Source organism: Alosa pseudoharengus, unplaced genomic scaffold, assembly GCF_046254945.1.
Source record: "Alosa pseudoharengus isolate Yale_2024_CS ecotype anadromous, Long Island Sound unplaced genomic scaffold, YU_APseudo_1.1 YU_APseudo_1.1_scf_7, whole genome shotgun sequence".
NCBI lineage: Eukaryota > Metazoa > Chordata > Actinopteri > Clupeiformes > Clupeidae > Alosa > Alosa pseudoharengus.
Genome location: NW_027468859.1, coordinates 3,272,121 through 3,296,120, shown reverse-complemented (window position 1 = coordinate 3,296,120; position 24,000 = coordinate 3,272,121). Strand labels below are relative to the sequence as shown.

Genomic DNA, 24,000 nt, shown 5'->3' with positions numbered 1-24,000 from the left:
GATGGATGGCTATTGTAGGACAACAACACTGTCTGCACAACAAGTTATACAATATTGCCCCTGTCTGTCTATCTGTCTATGTATCCGTCTGCCTATGTTGTTTGTGTTGGGTTATATTTGTGTGGAGTATTTAGGAATTCTGTTTAAGGATTAGACCCCCAAGTTTCATTCTGTCTTTGACTAGAAGTAGAGTACCTGGCACATGTAAAAAAATGTAAATGTAAATGTAACTGTAAAATGTAAATGTATACTGCAGTATGCACAGCAAACCATTTGCAAAAGCAAAATCTAAGGCTATGTTTAGACGGAAACAATCTGAAGAGAAAAAACGCCGTTGCCGTCTAAACAAAAGGCATATCTGATAAAATATTTTGTCGTTTTCACCCGTGAGTGTTGTCGTGTAAACAGGGCCTAAAGTAAAATGGATTTCTCCACTTTTAGATTTTGAGAAGGGAGGGACCCCAGCCTTAGGTCTGCCTGTTGACTAGGCCAGGCATTTGAGGGATATTCCTGGAAGCACTGCTTCTGTGATTACTTAAAATCATGTGAAAGGAAAATGGAGTTATAGCCTTAAACTGTTCCTCCCCCACGTACAGTAATAGGCTTAATTTGCTGGCATGTGCTGGATTAGTACTGTACAGATTAGCAACTGGCATGTCTGAGCTTTATAAGTAAATGTGTCTCATTTTCATTTTTTCACATGTCTAGCACTCACTGGGCTAACAGGATTAAATACACACACCAAAAACAGACACATACAGTACATCTGCACAGACGCACGCATGCACGCACACACACACACACACACACACACACACACTAATGATGATGTCTTATCGTCTGTCACATTTGTAATCAGCATGCTGTACAGTAATTACTAGACTGTGTTGGCTGTGTGAATCTTGAGACTATTCTAAGAGCTCTTAGAACTCTAGAGGCTCGGCATCAAGAAAGTGATCAAAATCAAAGTTCAGCTTTTTTCTAAAGATTGAAAGGACTGCAATTTCAATGCACATGGAGTAATAAAGACAAGCATTTTAGCTGTCTCACAGAGCAAAGGGGGAAAAACAGTGACATGGTTGTTTGTTATTAGAGGCCCTCTTTAAAAAAAAAAAAGAAAAACTCCTCCTTTTAAAAAAAAAATTAAATAAATAAAAAATCAGCCATGTGGGACATGGTCACAAAGGACTCAGAAGACACACACCAGCATTATCTCCTAGTGAAAAAGAGAAGACACTGTAGCAGGGAAGGACAGGAACAACAAGATTCACTTTGCTGGAGCCATCTGTCAGCAGAGCGGCCGCCTGAGCTCTATTTATATAAGCACAGAGGTGGCGTAGGGAGCACGCTTCCCACATCCTGAAACAATACCTATCACTTTTTCCACCGGGGGGAAGCGACACCTCTGAAGCTATAGCTATAAAGCTCAAGCTGTCGGCCCAATGACGCACACACACACGCACACACACACACACATACACACACACACACACACACACACGCACGCTCACACACACGCACGCATACACACACACGCTCACATACACACACACACTCACACACACACACACACACACACACACACACATGCACACCACGCAGACACACACTATACTTTATATAGCTTGTCTAGAAACATTTGCTGTGGCCAACATTATAGTCTGTGTCGGACTGGGAGGGCATCATTATTGTTGTCACCCGCAAGGGCGCTAATGCGATGCAAGGCAGTAAACACAAGCGTATTATTGTGTCTGATTTCCATGCGCTCTGACAGGAATGGGGGCACAGGAAGTTACGGGGGAATCTGAGAGATTTGTGATCTTCCACCAGCTTGATGGGACGATAACAAGCCATAGAGGAGCATTCCCATTTCGGAAAAAAATAGCGTTCCGTACATGAGACACAACTCAAGCTCCAGCCAGTGCTCTGTGTGTGTGTATTTATGTGACTGTGTGTGTGTGTGTGTGTGTGTGTGCGCACATGTGAGTGTGTGTGTGTGTGTGAGAGAGAGTGTGTGTGAGAATGTATGTCTGTGTGTGTGTGCGTGCGTGCGTGCGTGCGTGCGTGCGTGTGCGTGAGAGTGTGTGTCTGTATGTCTGTGTGTGTGTGTGTGTGTGTGTGTGTGTGTGTCTGTGCCTGTATCTGTGTGTGTGTGTGTGTGTGTGTCTGCGTGTGTGTGTGTGTGTCTGCGCGTTAATCCGCCTCGTGTCATCCTGAAAGTAATTACATCGGTGCATGTCAGATCCAGACATTAAGACACCGTGGGGAAGACAGAGCGTGTCTTTTCAAGTTCCAAACGGAGAGCAGATCTCACAGACTCCTGCAGGTCTGTGCTAAGGGCACCCTGGCAGCAGTGACGGAGGGGAAGAAAGTACACGCCATGGATCACGGATCACGGCTGGCATCAGTATTTCCACAGGCAGCTTCCATTATAATGTAAATAACACAGACCTACAATCCACACGTGCACTAGCGCACACACATGTATTCTGTGTCTGAGGTCTCCCTCTCTCTGTGCTGGGTGGGCTGGAATGTGCAAAGCTAATTGCCACTTATCAACAACGAAGATTAGAATTAGAATTAGAACCCCCCAACTAGCCTACCGAGGGGGGGAAATGTCAGGATGAGCAACTACTTACAAGTGTGAGGTGAAGAAGCTGAGATAACAACTGGCTTCTGTGAACCATCATATTAAAAGTCCACTGGAGTTCAGTGTACAGGGCTCTTCACATTCTGTCCTCTCCGAGATACAGTGTAATTCGGACCTCGGAGAGAGACAGCTGAGCTACAGTAAGACTAGTCTGCGCAAAGAGCCCCCTCTTTTGGAGTCATCAACTGCAGCCACCCCATTCTAATCCACTGCTGTTTGCCGCGGCTAGAATTAGACCACAGCCTCGGTCTTGTAAGCCCAGTGTCCTGCTATCTCTCACTGAAAGCACCTTCAATTATCTTCCCTTGTGGAGAATGTTTCTATCTGAAGATGGATGCACACCCACTATCTGCTGCAGAATCAGCCCTTCTGCCCAGTCTTTTTCTCTTATGCACATCTCGCTTGCACATACACACACAAGTCATTTTCACCGAGGCACATGCACACACATGCGTTCACTCTGTCATACACCAAAAAAAAAAAAACACATAGACACGCATTTACTGACCAATAGTCTCTAAATTACACTTTGTATTTTTCCCCTCACATATTCACATACACATGCACTCAGTCAGACACAGACACACAGGCTCAGACACACAGACACACACACAAACAAAGAGAGAGTGAGAGAGAGAGTAGGAGAGACACACACACACACACAAACAAATACACACATCCACGAGGGAGAGAGTGCTGCATGCTGGCACAGCTGTTTCACTGCAGCCCGCACAGCAGATGGGAGCCTGGCAGTAGCATAAGGGTCACACTGGGCAACAACTGAAAAACGTTTAGGGAACGCTAGCAGAGAAAGCGCTCAAATTGACCAGCCTGGCAGTAGACAAAGCCTCATACTGGGCAACAACTGAAAAAACATTCAGAGAACGCTCAAAGAGCGTGGCCTCCCAAAAAAACATTAGGGAGGCGGGAGCTGAATTACTTCGCCCCCACTGCTCCCTAAACACAAGGTTACATAGGAGACTAAAGCACGTGGGATCAGGAGGGGTCTATTGTTCCAGGATTGTACGTCTGTCGATGTCAACATCAAAGTCAATGAAGCACTCGTCTGATATATTAGTCAGATCAGTTCTGACCTGGAATGATAGATCAGAGGAGATAATCACATTGCTCTCAGATTTAAGCCTGTGCCGTATTGTGTTTCTCCCCTGTGGCCTAAATCTGTGGTTGTGTCCTTTGACCTTCCATAGTGTTCAAAGGTCTCTCTTCTTTCTGCCCTCAGCAAAAACTGGGTCCTCCTGTGAGTCCAGATCATGTTGAGGTAGAAGTAAGCATGGCTACCCGCCTGTGAATTCTAGCAAAAAGAGAAATATAAAAGAGGTTGGGGGGGGGTTGTGCCCAGATGGACGTCAGGTGCAGTTTTCCACGTTCACTGAGTCTCCGGGCCCATCTGTTGACAGGTCCAGTTTGGGCATCCTCCCCACACGTGGAGCAGCCTCCCTGCGGATCTCCGGAGGGCCTTAGTGAGCCAGGTTGCCAAAGGAGGACCATTAGGAGACTGCAGGTGGCATTTAAGCCTGGGGAAAGATGAGTTAGTCTGCCTCTGCAATGCAGAGAGACGTAGTGGGAAGGGAAGAGAGGAGAGAGCAGCAGGAGTTTTTGCAGAGACATTTGCTGCCTGCTGCCTCCCAGGTGAAATCAAGGGGGGGGGGGGGAGAAAGAAAGAAGTCTGTGGCCTTGAGTTGCACAATGAGGTGCTGCATAGCTGACAGATCAGCGGCTAGCTGGGCTCGTTTTTTCCCCGGTCAGAGTTGTGCTTGGGAGGGGGCCTTTGGTCGTCAATAAAATAGCTTTCACTAATGGACTGGCAGCTGCTCGCATAGTAATATACACATTCTATACAAACATGTGTATATTCACCTGCACAGATGCATGTGTAGATAAACTCACAAATGCATAAACACACAAATGCAAACACACACACATACATACAGTATACAGTACCGACACAGACTTTCACAACCACACAGAGAGAGAGAGAGTGAGAGAGAGAGAGAGAGTGAGAGAGAGAGTGAGAGAGAGAAATGCACACAAAAAACAGGCACACAGACACAGACACAGACAAACACACCCACACACACAAAAACACTCACCCACACAGACGAATATGCACCCACCCACCCACACACACACACACACACTCACCCACACAGACGAATATGCACCCACCCACCCACACACACACACACAAACAAATTAGAAACCATAGACACAAAGGCCTGTACAAATTCATTATGGCATTCCTTTCAGAAAAAAAGAAGAATCCCTCATGAACGGAGGGCCTCTCAGGAGGTGCCAAGACGCGGTGCCGTTTTTTTTTTTTGTGTCGCTGGAACGTAACTCATTTCTCAAGGTCTAATTGCTTTTCAACACCTGGGTGATTGAGGGAGGAGCTGGCTACGCTTTATTTCAGGGTCCCTTGACTCACTTGCTACAGAGCATGCCCAGTTTGTGGCACGAGCAGGACATTTTTTTTCAGAACTGCAATCCAAATATGGCAAGGCTTTCATCTCTGGGATGTTTTTGCCCAAGCATTTATGCCATAAAAATGTTGCCATTGTGCAAATAAGCTGTACAGTAGATGTTGTTTATGGGTTTATCGACTAAAATGAAAATTGAGCTTGTGTACAGCTGAGGTAATGAACAGTTTAATTTGGTACTAATGTTTAATTTCACAAAATGTATCTCTAGTATTATATAAAAAAACACCCAATCCAGATGAGGCCTAAAGCTGATTGGATAGTAAGACATGGGCGGAAAGGAATAGCCCAGAGTAGTGCTCCCTTTGTCCATTCGCCTTGAACCCTGGACACACCCTGAAGCACATTATCACACAGGACAACAGAAACCCACCTAACCCAGACTGAACTCTCTTCCGTTAGACCTCGAGAGCAGCCGACTGCTCAGATCTGGCCCTGTGCCGGGACAGACGTGGCCCAGTGTCAGCCCATCATCATCATCATCATCATCATCATCATCATCATCATCACAGGTAGATTGCATGTGCTCTGACTGATATCTCGGGCAGATCCAATCTATTTGCATATTCAATCAGCTCGCCATTGATTTCTCCATCGTCACACACTCGTTAAAACACCATCATAAACAAAACACTAATGCAAAATCTATAGGGAGCGCGGCAGCGGCGCGATAGGATAGGGGGAGCAGAGCCATTATGGCGTTATCGCTCTCGCTCGCTTCCTGAAAGGTCAAGACCCAGTCGGCGGGCGCCGGGATCGTGCCCATATCATGGCGTCGGACGAGTGCAGTAATCAGGACTGTTGGCACGACACTTTGACGGATGGCACTCGCGGGACGATGAGGTCGCCGTCGCTCCACCCTTATGCTAATCCAATAAGTCAGCGTGGAGATGACTTAATGCCCAATCTTCTGACCGGAAGGTCAAGAGAAGCACGGCAGAAGACCATCGAGGACCTTTTTTTCCAATCTGATTATTAATGAGCTCCCTCTTTTTCTCCTCCGTCTTTTCTCTCACTCCTATTCCGTCGCTCTCTCTCTCTCTCTCTCTCATTCCTTATCTCATCCAATTCACCTTCGTCTGCGTCTGCTTGGCCATGATGCTTAAGCTTAAGATCTCTCATCCACTGACACTTACTAGTCTTTGCCCAAGCACAGGTTCACATAAATCCCCACGCTTTTATGGTCTCGAAACACACATATCTCTCTCTCTCTCTCTCTCTCTCTCTCTCTCTCTCTCTCTCTCTCTCTCTCTCTCTCTCTCTCTCTCTCTCTCTCCGATGGCCAAGCTGACGGATGCTATCTTCCCTTGAGGTGGCGATGCCGTGAACGCCCACGCACACAAACAATATGGCCCTGGAGGCCAATGAGGTTCCTCTCCGCTCCAGTGAGTCCAGATGCAGCTGGGCTGGCGTACCTGAGGCGCACGTCAGAGTGTCCCTATCCTCATTTGCCTTTCAGCTATCTGAGCCAGCACTGGTTAGATAGATAAGCATAAACACACACACACACACACACAAATATATACACACATATACATACACACACACATACACACACACACACACACACACACACACACACACACACACACACACACACACACACACACACACACACACACACACACACACACACACACACACTCACTCATTCTCTCTCTCTCTCTCACTTTCTCTTCCTGCGTGCCTGTGCCATCCGAACAAAATGAGATCTGAAGAATGTGTTTAAATGCTAATTTGTTTTGTAAGGACACTTTTACAGTGTAATAATCTGTCATTTCCTGAAATGAATCTGCTGAATGGTCAAGATTTTAATTCACCCCTTTAATGGCTAGATACACAGTGTTAATTCGCGAACCATCCGTTATTATTACACTAAAGCTGGCGGCGAGGTCAGGTCACGTAGCCTCCAATGTCTGCTTAACGCATCTGCTACATCACGGGAGGGGTGACATCTCATTTCTGCTACGGGGCTGAAGGTCCTTCCGCTAGGGTCCTGATGAGCCACTTAACCCCAGTCATATTGGAGATGCGTCGGCCATGAACTGGTGCAGAGCTCTGTGATAATATGATTATGGGCAATCACATAAAACCAACAGAGAGTGGGGGGGTCTGTGTGGAGGTTAAGGAAAGCTAATAAATAACTCCAGTCTTGGCCATACCATAAACTAAGCCTTCCGAGAGAGATATACAAGGCATCACAGGGGACAGGGACACAGGGAGAGGATTATCGCTTGTAAAGATACTGGACAAGGAGAGCCTTGGGTGGACCATGGGAAAGTGGGAAAAAAGTCCCCAACTGTGTGAGAGGACTTAAGAGTTGACAGCGGGATTTGCGGGCTCACCTCCTACCGTGAGACGACATGATTCAGAGTTTGTGTTTACTAAGTCACTCCAAGGAGCATGTTGACCCCGTTCAGACATGGTGTGAGTTTGATATGGTTCAGGAGCTGCTTCAGCAGGGGATATGGCTTTAAAGCAGCCTCTTCTTTTCCTCTTCCTTACTGTCACCCCAGCAAATCTTTTGTGTTTATTTAGGGGGACAGGATGGGGTTTTGATAGGATTGTTTACATTTATTGACAACACTACAAGTGAAATGACATAGTGAATGGATTTAGTAGCATCCACTGATTTGACCTGAGGTGAATGGGACTGATATGAGCTGAACTGTGTGCATCTGACTCACCTGAGCATAGTGGTGGTGTGATGACCGACTGACCCTGTGGACGCTCCAAACCCCCTCCAGGTAGTGCTGGGTGTGGACAGGCAGAGGGGTGACTTTGGCCAGACAGGGGGGCGGAGGACCTCCTGACGCCCCACTAGGCGCCCACCCTTGATCTCTCTGCTTGTCCCCTGACGCTGACGCTCCATAGGGCTTGGCCGATGACCTGGCGTGGGAACTCTGGATTGACCAATCTTGCGATGTCTGGTGCGCCGAGGGTAACGTCACGACACTCTGTGCGGCTGGCCGGGGTGGGAACCCAGAGAAGGGTCCTGGCTGCGGGTCGGGCATATCTCTGGCCAGCTCGAGGGCCTTCTGCAGGGCGAGGCGTCTCAAATAGTGCAGGGGGGTGCCACACACCTCACAAGAGCTCCCAGCATGCCTCCCTCGGGGCGGCCATTCCAACGCCTGGAGCTTGTCAAGCAGGAACGCTGCAAAGCTGGGATCCTGCAGAGAGATGGCAGCTCATTAGCCATATGCTTTGGTATGAGCAATATTCAGTCAAGGAAAACGAGTGCAAATGGAACTTGTCTGGGTTGGCCTGGCAGGAAAAGCTTGGCCATTCAATCTGACATTGTGTCGTTTAATATGTGACAGGATTCTGAACAACATAGCAGAAAAAAAAGAAGAGAAGGCATTTTTACTGTACTGTTCACTTCAAAATTCAGTATGTAGGCTAACAGTATAAATCAGTAAACAGTATAAAAATATACCAAACCAAAAACACACATAAGTAGGTATACCAATGCACACGCCCACACATAGACACTTAAACTCACAAACAAAAACAGATGTGTTCGGGGAAAAGAGAATTGCACATGCCATTGGATGCGATGTCAACAAGGATCCAAAGCAGACTGCATCTGTTAGCAGACTGAATGATACCTTTCAAGGCACTGTGTGATCTCAACAAACCACATGCTGTGAGAGAATAATGAACCTTTTTACAGCAGTGTCCATTGGTAACATTTAGAGACAAATAACACCTGGGGGCTAGCATTGATTCCCAACCTGTTGGCAGTTTATACATCAAATAGACGTAGCATGGAGGGATGCAGCGATCTGTTCAGCCTCCGCAGACACTTTGCCTTTTCTAAAAGCCTTCATTTCACCTGATTTGGTGAGGACTGGAGTAATAGAACAAGAGCAGTAGGGGTAAGTGCCTTTCAAGACACCAAAGCGAGAGATCTCTTTTTCCCTTTAAATGCTAATGCTAATAAGAGAGGCTAATTGTTCCAGACAATACTCCACTTACACTTTGCATAAGGGTTACCTCAATGGCAGATGCAACGCAGTGGAAGAATAATGTGTGGGTAAGCAATAATTATGGGGGGGTTTTACACCCACTACTTGTAACAACACGTTTGTAAGCCTGTAGGACCAGATTTTTACTTATCATGGACTTTCAAACTAAATCCGCTTCTTCCTAATACACATTACACAAAAGGATACATGCAATCATACGAAAGTAATTACACTAAAGGATGCATGCAAATACACGACAGGAATTCTGTACTACTTACTAAGTCAAGTAGCCCTGAAACATAAGGCAACTTGCCAAACGTGCAGATCTCTGTCTGGCCCACAATCTACAGAGGCCATTTGGCCTGTCATCGATGACACTTCACCATAACAAAGGTGAGCTTGTGGGGTAAGCAACAAGTCCAAGATACAGCTCCTATCTTAATTACTTTGCCTGGAGCCTGAAGCTGAACTTGAGCACATGCTGATCCAACCCAACAGCTGTCCTTACCTCAGCACAATGCATCACCCCCATAGCCCCGCGGCCGACATTGTATATAAAAGCTGATTTAGGAGTCCTAATAAACTCAGCCGCGGCCTTCCTGCTGATGCTTCTCCGTCACGCATGAGGACCTCGCCGACCGCCAACCACTCCACCCCACCCCAACCCGCTCCACCCATCCACCCACCCGGCATTACTGTCGCCCCAAGTTTATGCGTACGGGAGTTAAGGGGGAGGTCAGGGATGGAGCGGGGCCCCTCATCGGTATGGCGAAGCGTGCTGATTGAGTGCTTTTGTCTGGGTCTAGAGGATCGTAAGGCGAGAGAGTTCACTGGGGAGGACCCGGGGACGGCTGTGCCAGATGCCTCCAATCTGTTCGCACATCCCCAGGAGCGGCGGCCATTTCTACGACCTGTTTGAATTTGACTTTGTTACGTTTTTGTTTTTGTTGTGCCTACGCTTTTCAGACTCGCCAGGGAGAGGTCATATACATTTCCATAAAATGTGTTCCCACAATGTGCCACTATTTTTACTCATAGTGATCTTTCCCATGTTTATATTTCCTGTAAGAACAATATTTGTCAAGTTTTACAGTAATCACATGATGAAAGGGACTAGAGCAGTCAGTAGGCCACAAGTAACAGGTTCTGAGAACCAGGCAGCTGCAAAACTGCAAATTGGATGTCAATTTGGCATAAGGTGACCAGATTTCTGAAACAAAATCCGGGGCAATCAATTGGAGTACTCATTAATTTGGGTACTCATTAAACTGTTTACACGCTTTGAGGACAAACAAATAGGACTGAACATAAGAGCTAACCATTGTTCCATTAGTTCATCAATATAAATTCAAGTTGATCCAGTTTTCCAAACACATTTCCTCTCAGCTTCCTAATTTCCAACTGTAAATGTTGGGCACAAGTCCAGGCACACAATTAAAACCCACTCACTCAAAGCTGCAAGAATATTTCTGCATTACTCAACACCAAGCTCAGCTCTGGTGATTTTTCCTCATTTCTTTCTTTTATAGCATAACAGGTGCACAGTTTCTAAGGACCATTTGTCAGACACAAACATGAAATCACAGAACTTGTGTTGCACTGACGACCCTCCTTCCCCCTTAGACAATGGCCACTATAAGGCCTGGCGAGAACCACAGGGCGGCCCATTGTAGTCGGGGCTTAAGACGAGGCTGTCGTCTGCCTTGGCTATTGTGGCCACTGGGGTGCGGTGGCCTTTGTGGGACAAGCGCACAAAAAAAAAGGTTACTGACCCTTTCATCATGAGTCAACACCCTCGAATGGGCCCTGTGCTGCCTTGGCTCCACCCCACGCGTGTAGCAGCCCTGTTGTCCCCAGACTGGGGGGGGGGGTGGGGGTGGCTCAGCACGGGCGCGTAGGCACACTTCAGGGCCACTTCAGAGGAGCACATTGTGGCAGTGACGTGCTGCGACCCCACCAGGCCGGGACCACCTGTGCCTCTCCTTTCACCACCCCGACGACACAATGCGAGGGATAGACTTGCGGAGGAGTGGCGGTAAACATGATATACAGCGCCACATGTCTGCAAAGGGGGCTCACAGATGCAGTGGCCTGCGTTTTCCCACAGGTATCAGATGAACGCCTCTCTGAGCACGTGACAAGAGAGAGAGAGACATTCTCAGGAACGAAACATGCAACATAACATGTCCTCTCTGGCACAATGCACAGAATTAGGACATGATGACAAAAAGAGTGAGATAGTAGGAAATAGTGTTTGTAGATTTAGTGATTAATAAACCTACTGAGGCTTCATCAGTGAAGACATGCAATGTCAACATGTGCTGGCTGATTGCATTCTCCATTGAGAAACAATTGCCTGTGAAGCAATTTTCTGTCCTGTTAAGCAACCATTGACCTGACAGGAAAAGTAAGAGAAAGGGCTGGATGGGAGATTTTTTCCCCCTACTTTCTAACACAAAAGGAATCTGAGCCTCGCATCAAGAATGGATGAAAGACCTGGTGCAGCACAGCACGTTTCTCGGATATAATCTCAGATTTTTACACACAGCTTTGACAAAGACAAAAAAAAGAAAGAAAGGCAGAACTTCCTGCCAGTAGTGAGAGTCCCTACTTTCTCACACAAGTGTGACTTCCTGTCGGAGATCATGGAGTCTGGCTGTGAACTTGCCACACAATGATGCCTGGGCCTGTTTTCTTAAACTTTTAACACCTATTCATAAAAAAGCGTCAGGGTCAAAGCAGCCACAGTTGGTGTCCAGTTGGTGTTTAAACAACAACAACAAAACAACAAAACCACTCTCTCCCCTGCCTTCACAAAAAAGTTACGACCACTGTGAGATGCTCGGGCTTTAGAATAGAGGCCTGGCTCCACTGGGTTGTTAAGGCACAGTTAAAGAGTGTGTTTACAGCTGTAGCCAGTCTGACCCGAAGGTCCGCTCAGACTTTCCCATTCGCATACTGAAACACCCACATCCACTTGTTCCGCCATTAAAGAGCACTAGAATCCACTAAATACAGACTCAGGGCTTATATAAGACATATTAAAGAAGAGCCCTTAAATCGCAGAATTACTGACTACAGAATCCTCGCAGGCATATATTGCTCAGCAGAAGAAAGAAAATAACCTGAATCCACTGTGCAAAAATCGAGCTAGGAGAACAATACTCAAAGGCACAGTAGTAGCTTGTGAAAAATATCTACGTTGAGGAAATAAAGGTGCCGTTCGGAAGGAAATAAAGGCGCCGTTCGGAATGAAATAAATTTCCAATTCACAGCAGCTTAAAAGCTACAGTTGAATTCTTCTGCCTCATTGAATGAAGGATGCCTACCAGTCTGCAAGAACAAGACAGACCTTGCATTTATACTGACAATAACTACACAAAGTACAAAATAAAACAAACAGCACAGTTACAGGCATAGCTATATCACCTTATGCATTGTGTTAAATTCAGTCCTACCTCTGGTGTCTGAAAGTTCGTTCCAAGATGGTTAGAAGTTTCCAAAGGCAGTTTTTTTCTTCTGTGCTAGTGTGAAGTCCTCAGGCTCTCAGAGTCAACTGAGGAGCAGGCTGAGGGACTGAGGGGTCTGAAGGGCCCATGGGCGGACCTGCTCTCACAGGGCCCCCATAAATCACCTCTTAGCCTATAAATCACCTCCCCGAAATTTCAGGGATAGCCCTTCACCCCTGCAGTTGTCTGTTGACTATCTTTACTTTTCCTTGTTTTTCTTTTTATAGCAACAGTTGCTAACCAAAACCAAATTATATCACTTAGCAAACGTGAGAATGCAAATGTGCATGTCCACAGTTACAACAAATGGCTGTTGTTGTAGTGTTCAAATATTTACAAGATTGATTACTGCCAACATAACAAGACAAAATAAGGGAACAGGATAAAAATTCGCCAGCCCACTAGTTCAGCCAGGGCTAGAGGGCTAGCTAAATTAAAAAGAATGATAATTTTATGAATCTAAACTAATGAACTGTTTTCCAGCAGGAACTGAGTTGTCTCAGCAGCTAATGAAAACTGCCTGGATACCTCTGCACTCCCCTGCTGCCCAGAGTGGCAGCTTCCCTGCATTTATTTACATTGCTAAAGCCCTCAAGCTGGCGGAGGTGGAGCACGTCTGTGCTGTCTGCTGTTTTCACAAGAGCGCTGGGGTCGTAAACATTACACAGACAACACCACAATGATGCCTCCTTGCCTCTACAGAGACAGCATAGGACTACACAGCGGCTAGGTTAGCCATATTGCATTATTCAATGATGAAATCCTTAACAAAAAGAGAATTTAGTTGAAGCGCAGATATCTTTGTTGTTGTGTAAAACAAGCATTTTAATTACATAGACACTGCCTCTCCTTGATACTTGATGCAACAGATACTGCCTACTGCTGTAGCATTCCCTTCATGTCTAGACTGTGTATTTGGGACACACAGGTAGAAAGTTGGGTCCAGAAGCAGTGGGACCAAAACAATGTCAACATGAATTACAGTGGTGACATTTCCCAACTCCTCAGCTTGTCTTGAGAGCAGGTCCTCTGTGTTATGAGGAGCCGCTGGCCTTTCCTCTCCTGGTAACTGCTGAGATGTGCATATTCATGCGAGTGCAGACAGCAGACGTCTAATTAAAATACCTGTGTAGAGCTTGTCGTCAGGGGACATCCCAGAATGCTAAGCAAGAGTTTACTGGCATCCCAAACACGTAAATATGGCATGTGATTTAGGCGTCACCCATAATTATACACTGTGAAGTGTAGCTCTAATCAGTGCTACATTTTTGACCCACTTCACTCTTGACTTGACTGAGTCACATATATTGTAAAGACTATTTTCATTGCTTCTTTTTTAACTGCATTGTCTCCTTTTAAAATAATAACACCAAAATAATTGAGTCATCTGAGGAAATGTCGGCAGGTCACTAGGCCTTCTAGTACTAGCCCAAAGGATGCTTCAAGGTTCTATTCTATCCTGGGGGCAGCTACTGCTCATTATCGACTGCATATCAACAGCATGTGCGAGAGAACTGTCTCAGTCTGGTACAAAAGAAGGAATCATTTGTCGTTAACCTGTGTGTGTGTGAGGTGTGAATTACCACTGAGTATTTATTATTCTTGTCTTAAAGGTTTCCAGATCTTCCAGGGAGAACAGGGTAAGTTGAGCATAGGGGTAAAATGAGCCACCCCTTTTTTCTAGGAAACCGTAAACTAATGTGACAGCATTTTAAGAAAGAGGGAATCATTCTTTACAATCTGTGGAAAGGTACATCACATGGCAAATGAATACATGGCAAAAAAAACATATATATGGGTAAAAATAGGGCTATGTTTTTGCTCTCTAAGTGGATTCCATTCATGTCCAGAGTTAGGGTGATTTAGAGAAAATGTGAATAGAACAACATTCTGATGCATTACAACCTCAATTGGTGCCCTTTAAAGCTATGATGTGAGGGCTTTTAGCTGCTATGCGGCTCAGCTCTGGAACCAACTTTTGGATGACATCAATAAGGCCCCAACTGTAGCCAGTTTTAAATCTAGACTTAAGACCAAACTGTTCTCAGATGCTTTCTGCTAACTGCGCTAAGTTACAAATTCTGAACCTGCCTTGATTATTCTACCTTGTCTTTTATTACTTTTTTACTACTTTTGCCTTTGTTTTTTTGCTTATTAATTATTCTTTATTTTATAATGATTTTACCTTGTGTGTTTTATGTTTTCTTTTTATTATGATCTTTATTATTATTCTTTACTTTTTAAACTATTCTTTGACTATTGCCCTTCTATGCTTTTATCAGCTATTCCTGTTTGCTCTTGTTTATGTAAAGCACATTGAATGACCTCTGTGTATGAAATGCGCTATATAATTAAAGTTGACTTGACTTGACTTGACATGGGGTAAGTTGTTCCACTAGACCAACTTATTTGCAGAGAGCACATTTCTTTACCCTTATAAGTTATCAAAGAGTTGTTGGTTACAGAAGTTGTAGAACACTTTGAATTTTTGTTTGGTGTGAATGATGAAGAATGTAACAAATGGCTCATCTTACCCCATTCTTCTGTTATTTAAAGCCACTGCCCTCTGTGTATGTGCTGATTAGCCTGATTTCAGGGCTTCCTTCATGCAGGTGTTTGGCCATACATTCATGTAATGAAGAAAAACAGTGCATTCATCTGAATAGTGTGTCGGCATATTTATGCCAACGGAGCACAAGTTCACTTCCTGTTAGCTTATATGGGCTGTTGTTTTTTGTACTCTTATCTGGTCCCTTGCGAATCTCCACAATTGGCTACTTCTAAGCCAATTAGCAGACAGGAAACAGGAAGTCAACCATATAACCACTGACAGCAGAGTAGGCTATCCATCCTGGGATGTGGACTGCAGTTCTGGAACACCTGACAGCACAGAACAACACTTACCATTTATTAGTGGTTTAGAACCAAGTGGAGAAAGTAGTCACAGACAGAGTGTGAAGCAATGACAGAAATACAGAAATGTACCACACCATGTTCTGTGGTATAATGGATACTGGCTGTCAGTCATTAGGACAGATAGGGAAAGTTCTCTCTATTAAGTGCAAACAGATTGCTACCATGCAAAAGGTCATCTACTTAAAAAAAACTGTGTAGGTTGTCTCATTTGTGTTCCAGTGTACTCTTAGGTACACCGAGACACTGAAATAATGTAATTATGTACAGTATAGGCAAGTTGAATTAATGCATTCATAATATGTCAGTACAAAAACCCTACCCATCCACATGGGATCTAGTAGATGACAGTCAGTTATTGAGTTTTGAACACAGTGGCTCCACATTGCATTTAACAATATTCTTTAAAATGCTCTGCATCAATTTCAGGGTGTTAAACAATGTACCTGGTCCTGGGTTAAAGCACCCAGAACAGTGAATTCGTTTGATGACCAAAGAGTCACCTAAAGAAGGGCCTATTTACAAACAGACTGCTGTTGTCTCAGAATGATCCACTCACTTCCCAACATTCTTGCTTGCTAATCAACTGAACTCTTCATGAATGCAAATGTGATCACTGATTAGGCATAATTGTCGCAGTGGTGATTCCAGAAATAAAATATAAAAAATTACCACTCATTCCATCTGGATGACTGCGTACACAACAGTCCATTCTCTTTAAGGTCAGATAGCCCTGTACTGCCATCACCTCCTCGTCTGAAGAAGACCCATGGACTCCGAGCGAGAGTGAAGTCATGGACAGCACCAGAACAGGGGCTAATGACACAGGCGTAATTGACTATGAGACAAGTGGGAAATTCTAATGGTGCGGCTTAATAGAGCAATTACACTCCATTACCATCGCATCCCGCCCAATAATCTCCCATTATAACGAGGAAGCGCCCCAATGATGGAACATGCTTTTGATGACACACGATTACATTAAGCGTTCAAGTGGCCACGTTTGATTTTTTTTCTTTCATTTTTTTCTTTTGGATGGCACACTTTTAATGATGACCGCAGTGTGCACCCTGATACCATGTCACCACCAGTTATGAGAGCAAATGTCCCTGTGACAAAAGTAGGACGGAGAATAAAGTGGGAGAAGCTGAGTTATATAAGCTTGTTTTATCATTTCTGACTTCTGGCAAAAAGGCAGGTACATAGAACTACATACACAAGCATGTAAACACATAAATATACCCTTTCTCCAGACACACAGACACACAGAGGGAGAGACACACACACACACACACACACACACACACACACACACACACACACACACACACACACACACATACAGAGTAACATTTCTCTGTAAATGTGTGAGCCATGGGGCCTTTGTGAGTAAACGGATGACTGTGATCATGGTGTGAAGCAACTAGCAGTCCTAGGCATGGAGTAATGGGTTAATAAATTAAAAGCCCTTCCCCCTACACCCTACTCCCTACTCCCAGTCCCCAGTTCGTTGCAGTGGGGTGCTGGTGATTGACAGCACATATGCAGCCTTCGCATGGAGGTCTGCAGAGCAGGAAAAACAACAGGCAATCGCCATGGAAACGTAAACATACAGTAAATCTTTGATGAGGCCACACTCAGGCGGGGTTGGGTGTGTGTGTGAGTGTGTGTGTGTGTGGTGATGGTGAAGTGTGTGTGTGTGTGTGTGTGTGTGTGGTGGTGGTGATGGTGGTGGTGGTGGTGTGTGTGTGTGTGTGTGTGTGGGCGGGGGGGGGGGGGGGGTTCTAGTGATGAATAGACTTTTATTCCTGAATTCCTGATTATGTTTTTATCCTTCGAAACAGCTCTGACAAGGAAAAGCGCGGCCGTGATTTGTTTACTCGGGTTGCTACGTATGTGTGCATACAAGACTCTCAGATACAGATCAAAGCCATGCAGGTGTCAGATGAGAGTGCTGTTACATAAGTGAACCTAGTTGCATGGAATATATATTCACACATTCAAAAGACAACTATGCTCCTTCCATAAGCACTGTTAGGGTATTGCATAAGATGGGCGGGGGGTTGTGTTTGTGTGTCCCAGTTAGTAGAGACGCTATATCAAACAGAATATATACAGGATCTATCATATAACAAAAAAAAAAAACGGGGCACAAAGTTATGTTATCTACTGAAGGCTCAAAGGGGGCTAATCCTCATCCTGGTTGCTATGGACTTCTATTGTTGCCAAGCAGCAAGCCTTTGGAGCACATTAACAATGGCCATGTAGCCATTACATCAACTGGGACTAGAAGGACAATGCCCGAGGCCATTTGGCAGTCGCTTCCCCTGGTTTGCTTAACATTCAAATGAGACACACAAGGTCCCCAGCTAAGACTGTCAGCTCAGTGGAAAGGCGGGGTGGGGTGGGAGGGGGGGGGTCACTCGCTGTGCCAAATGAAGATGGGGAATCAAAATGTCTTGGTTAGGGTCTGATCACGTACCAGGCCTTCTGGTTGGATGTGGCAGCAGAGAAGCGAGATGATATGGCTGAGACGGATGCGATGAGGGGAGGCGAGGAGAATTGGTCCACCAGTGGCATAAAAAACCAAGGAGCCACTGAAGCATCATTAACGCTAAAGCACTCCGTATCAGTGTAGCAAATTAGCAGAAGGATAAATGCGATTAACTGTACAAAATGAGCAAAATTGAAAAAAGAAAAAAATAATACATTTTTTTCAACACTGAACTGAAATAATCTCATCTCATGGACTTAAATTATCTCTTTTTTCATTCTCATATGCATGTTTGTTCAGATTTATATCAACTTGGCCCAGAGGCACAATTACACTGATGGCTTTTGCTTCATTTAAGAGTAAAGAGGGTTTTTTCACTGAATGGAGAGAAAAAAAACCACAGTGTAGACTACACACAGGGCTCAGGGAGAGACAGATCAAAAAATGAGCTCTCCCCAAATCCCCAAATACCGCTTCATACTCAATTATCTGTATTAGATCAAGGGAGGAACACAGCAGCAAAACATCAAGGCCACAATAACACACCATGGATAGGTGTGTGTGTGTGCACTGGTAATGCCCACACTCATTTCATTTGATGAGATTGCTATTTAGACCTTATGCACAATTTCTTGGTCGTTGTATCAGAAAAAGAATATATATATATATATATATATATATATATATATATATATATATATATATATATATATATATATGATGGCTACCTTTAATGGGTGACATAGACCAGCTTCTGTATATTGCTGCATGGTGTAACACATTTGACACATGGCACACAAGTAAAAGCAAAACAGAAAAAAGAAAACAAAAATATTTTTGTTTGCCTAATGATGCATTAGTGAGTGCAGATGGCTATCATTCATATGAAACCCAGTGGTTTTCAACCTTTTTTTGTCATTCCCCACTATGGAGGTGGGGGATTTTCAAGTCAACCCGGCAAAATGGTAGCATATATATTTTTTCCACATTTTGATTCCACGTTAGATTTCCCGCCTCGATAAGCTGGATCAGATGTTATTTGAATTCACATGTCGGTCTGTTTATGACTCTTTTGTTTGTGTGTGGCTATTTTGTTTTGATCTTCCTTGTCAAAAAAGAAAGACATTATTAAAAATAGGCAAAAAACAAATGTCCTCCTGTTCCTCGCGCCCCACCTGTCATGTCTCTGTTCCCCACCAGTGGGGCCCACCCCACACTTTGAGAACCACTGGTTTAGAGGGATCACTTCTTCATTTAGTGATCTGGCTCTGTTTTCACCGGAAGGCCTCAGTCCATCTGGAAACGAAGAAGAGTTTGGCCAAGAAGATTTTCTTAGACCTGACCAATCAATGACCCTTAGGGAATTGGTATCAGTAGCAACTACTAAGTAGTGCTGTGATTTGTAGTCTCGCTATGACAATGCATACCTTTTGAGTGGTAGGCACAACATTGAAATCAATGTTCATTAGAATTGACAGAAGGGATAAAATCAGAGAAATCTGAGCTGAGCTGAAGCTCACACAGAGGCTTCGCGAGGGAAAGGTCTAACGACTCTTCTCCTTTGAGGCCAAACTGCTTCCACTATCATTTTGATGGATGCACAGTGGCAGACTGCCATCCTCTCCAAAATATCTCTATGAAGGGTATTAAGACAGCAATGAAAGCAATGAAAATGTGTAGTCTGGAAACACCAGGCAGAACAATGCTCCCTTGGTAGCAAACCCAAGGAATCCAAGAGAAAACATTCTATTAATAGTGACACGTCCCTGACAGTTAATTAGCAACTTCATCCGTAGAGTGACAGAATGAGTTTGGGCCTAATCATTACAAGTTGTCTTTCACCTTGCTTTGCCTTGACATCTTTTATATCCTTTGCATGTGGTTAATAACCTTTGGATTTTATGATTATGGTTGCATATATTTTCTTAGTGATTGAAATATGACACTTTGACAAGTAATCTGTTCTAACGAGCTCTTTTATATGTTAGAAGGCAGGTCACCCTCAAAAAACTGCACAACAAGTCATACTTTACTGACACAAAGTGGCACCTTTCCACAGAAATGTAGAATTCTAAATCCGACCACTGGCAACTCAAGAAAAAGTACTATGTACGCAATCGTGTCTGATAAGTAGTCCACGTTTTCACACAAGTATTTCTGTTTTAACTTCTGATTGATCATGAGAGTGGTAGTGGCATACTGATGATTACAATATTCTACTCACTCAGTCTCTTCTGATGCATCTTGGATTAGCCTGCACCAAGGGTTAATCATTAGCAGTGGCTCTAATCTCTGTAAACTGTGACTTCCACTCTTATCCTCTTCTCATCTGTGTATGTGTGTGTGTGTGTGAGAGAGAGAGAGAGAGAGAGGGGATGGGATGAAACTCCGATAGGCACACACCTTGCATTTAGACAGGCAATTAGCAGGCTCTCTTTAGCATGCGAGGCCACGCTCTGCTGATGAGAACTGTGCAACTGGCGGAGTCAGAGGTCACTGGATCCCCAAGTGTAAGCACCGTAACCCCCCCTCAGCACCGTAACCCCCCCCCCCCCCCGACACACACACACACACACACACACCACCCTTTCCCTCCTTGAGACTCGCAGAGGACCTCCGCCTGTTTGCTTTGCTGAAATGAGTTCCCCCAGCTATCAGCTTCGTCTTCCTGTATCGGCCCATGGAGTGTTGAAGAAATGCGCTGGGAGTCTTGTGGTCTTCAGCGGCAGAAATCTCATTACAGATTGTTTGATTGCTCCGGCTCCTTCACCACTCTTGGCGGAATGCATTGAAAACACACTCATCACAGCCTCTTTTGCTGAATCCCCCCCCCCCCCCCAGATTTAAATGAATTTCGCCCGAGAATTGGCAGAGCTGGATCATTTTAACAGCTAAATTATGTCCTCAATCATTTAGATGAATAGGCAGCCGACTGTTGACTGGTGGTGAGAACGGCGTTTTGTAATCAATAATCTCTAGGCTCTTCCCGTGAAAGTTCAGTGGAGGCCTGGAGCAGGTTCAACTCCACGCGGTCTTTCCTCACACTGAAGGCTTTCTCTGGAGTTCTGGGGTTGCTCCTGCTAATGCTTTGCCAATGCAAATGGTAGTTAATGAAATGAAAGACTGACTCCACAGAACAAGAGGCTTCTCTTAATGACCACCAGTCTGCAGAGGCATGCATCCTCGAGCAATCACCTTCCCAATATGTGATGAACAGTTGACCAGGTGTCTGAGGTGTAACCTATAGTTAGGTGACAAAAAAGCCGAAGGTGGGATCCAGAAACATCTTAAGCATGCTAGTTATGTCTCTTCACATCACCTAATGTGATTATTTCTTTGCGGAATGCAACTAAATGGATTATGGCTAACAACATCTATGGGTACACACACACACACACACATACACACACCACAGAGAGAGACACACACACACACACACACACACACACACACACACACACACACACATTAGAACAATGGGTTAGGGGTCTTTTTATATGATCTCCAAAGGTTATGAGAAACAGGATTATATGTGACAAATGCAACATACTCTGCTGTGCCGGCTCATTCAGGTGATCGTCATACATAACAGAGGAAGAGGTCAAAGTTCAACCTATTAGTATTCTTTAAAGCTCGTAACCAGGACATCATACAAGATGTACATGGAAACTCCATTTTCAAACGGTATGAGAAACATTATGGGACTGCATTTGGAATCCGCATTAATGCAAATTGACATAAGAAGTTAACATCAAACACAGCTGGCTTTTATTCTAAACACACCCACTATTGCCTCATTGAAATTCTCCCAGAGTTCCTCTGAAACAAGAAACCAGTAACCTAGCGATGAGCTTGTGCATTGTTTTAATTTTTCCTGGCCAGTTTGTGTTGATAATTGCTGATAATTAGCAGAATGTGTAATCAGTCAGCGGAACACCGGCCTCTGTCATTTAAATTACAGTCATTTGCTTGGTTTACAGCAAACAAAAACATCACTGCACATTCCTTTAGCCTACAACAAATACAATGTGGCTATGTCCATGTTAGTCACCCAGAAAATGATTGCAGATTACATCTATCTGAACTGTATATGTGAGGAATTGTAAAACACCAGTAAGCGAGCAAGTGAAAAGACATCAGTGAGATTGACAGAGATAATACTTTATCAAAACAGACACTTCTAAGGGAAAAGGTAATCAAGCTGAGTGGCAGATTCGTCAGATAATGAAATCCAGAGGATGAACTTCCAGAGTCAGACAGATTATCAAACGTGATAACGGAGTGTAATCAATTTTTTATTAAAGGCTAACACATGTTCATCTCCTAACCACTGATCTGTGCTGGGCCCAGGCCAGGAGCATAATCAACAAGAAAAAGTATACTGGGCAGAAAAAAAATATTCCACGGCCTATGTCAACAAAACTATGAAAATATCATATTTAATTTTCCTCTCAGCAGGATTTGACCTTCATTGACTTGTTTTCCAGCCAGGGAGGTCAAAGAGGAGCACGCCAAACCCTAAGCCCAACAACATCAGACGTCCCATTTTCCAACCCTCCCATTGCCCCCCACTGTCATTTCCTGTTTTGACAGGAAGTGGACAATATGGGTAGCTCTTTTTATCTGCCACTCCACTGGACACAATTTTCAAAACATTTTATTGCATTGGCCTCCACCCGTCTAGATTCAAAAGCTTCCAAAAAGTAACTTCCAAAAAGTAACAAACTCTTTTTGCACAACTTTTATCTTTTATCTGGAACACACAGACGTTCCCTGAGAGCTGTGCTTGACAATGCAGGTGTGGCTTAGTCTGAGTCAGACTTTAGCAAATAGGTGACATCTTCGGAGCAGATGGTAGTCTTTATATTACCTTAAACAGGGATGTGTCACAGCAATTTTCCCCAGTTAGATCGTAACGTTAGTGGACAGAGGCAAAGGAGGACTCTTTGAGAGTTTAAGGGCCTTGACGTTTGCAGGCCGTGGCCAGGTGTGGTTCCTAAGGCTATAGCTACAATACAGCTTCAAGTTTTATAACTCAACCAGGCCAACTCCCATAGATCACAATGCCGCACCCCCACCCCTCACTCTCCCGGCATACAATTTGGCTTTATTAACTGACTTAGAGGGGGCCAACTACTTCATTGAAAAATAGTTTCAGGTCAACACAGATTTGGAACCCTCAGCCTTTAGAAAAAACGCAACAGCTTCCATGTTGTGTGGACAGCTCCAAGCTGTTTCCTGTGCAAACAAACAATAGTGGCACGAGGCCTGACCACCCCAAAGGGGAATAACCGAGGGGCTTTTAAAGCTGAATACTCATGTGGTTCCCAAATCTCTCTCTTTTCAGTCAAACTTCAAGGGCAACTGAATCTCTAGCTCTATATTTAGGACAATAATGTGGTGATGTGTCTATGCTGCGAAAGAACAATGTGAGTGACAAGACTCCACTATTAAACTGTGTTGACCAGACTCTGTCGGGGAATCCTAGGACATCCTGACAAAATATTTTGGTACTGAGGATACTGAAAGTCAGTGGGCTTCCTTCCTCTAGAAAAAAAAAAAAGATGTGTTGTCATCATCGAGGGCTAGTGTGCAGAAAAACATGCAAATCGTGCATATATCATTTATTGGGCTGTATAAAATACATTGAGTCCCTTGTGATTTTAATCCGCTCGCTCAAATGAGCTCCCAGAAACGTGTGTTTGCTGAGACAACCCCTGTAATAGGCATTCAAATTGATGAAGCAGGTCCTACATGAATATCAGGTTGTCTATTGTTTGTGAATATGAGATCATATTCCTACTACTCTGGCCAACTGGGGACAAATAAACTCCTTACCCTTGCAGGAAACAGCAGTGACGACGGGGGAATGTGGTCCAGGTTGTTGTCGAGTGCCTGTGTCCTGTTTAGGTCTTTATCCAGGAATGGGGCTTGTCAAGCTGTTCGAGCAATGGCTCCCACTGGATAC

General features: G+C 44.5%; 1 protein-coding gene across 1 annotated transcript in view; it reads right to left on the bottom strand.

Annotated features, from left to right (window-relative positions):
• Window positions 1–24,000, bottom strand: part of LOC143110285 (uncharacterized) — a 47,699-nt gene that overhangs the window by 13,292 nt on the left and 10,407 nt on the right. Inside the window, exon 2 of the mRNA XM_076273173.1 lies at window positions 7,836–8,318. Coding sequence (XP_076129288.1) covers window positions 7,836–8,162 — 327 coding nt within the window. The 5' untranslated portion in view covers window positions 8,163–8,318. The remainder of the gene's footprint in view (window positions 1–7,835; window positions 8,319–24,000) is intronic.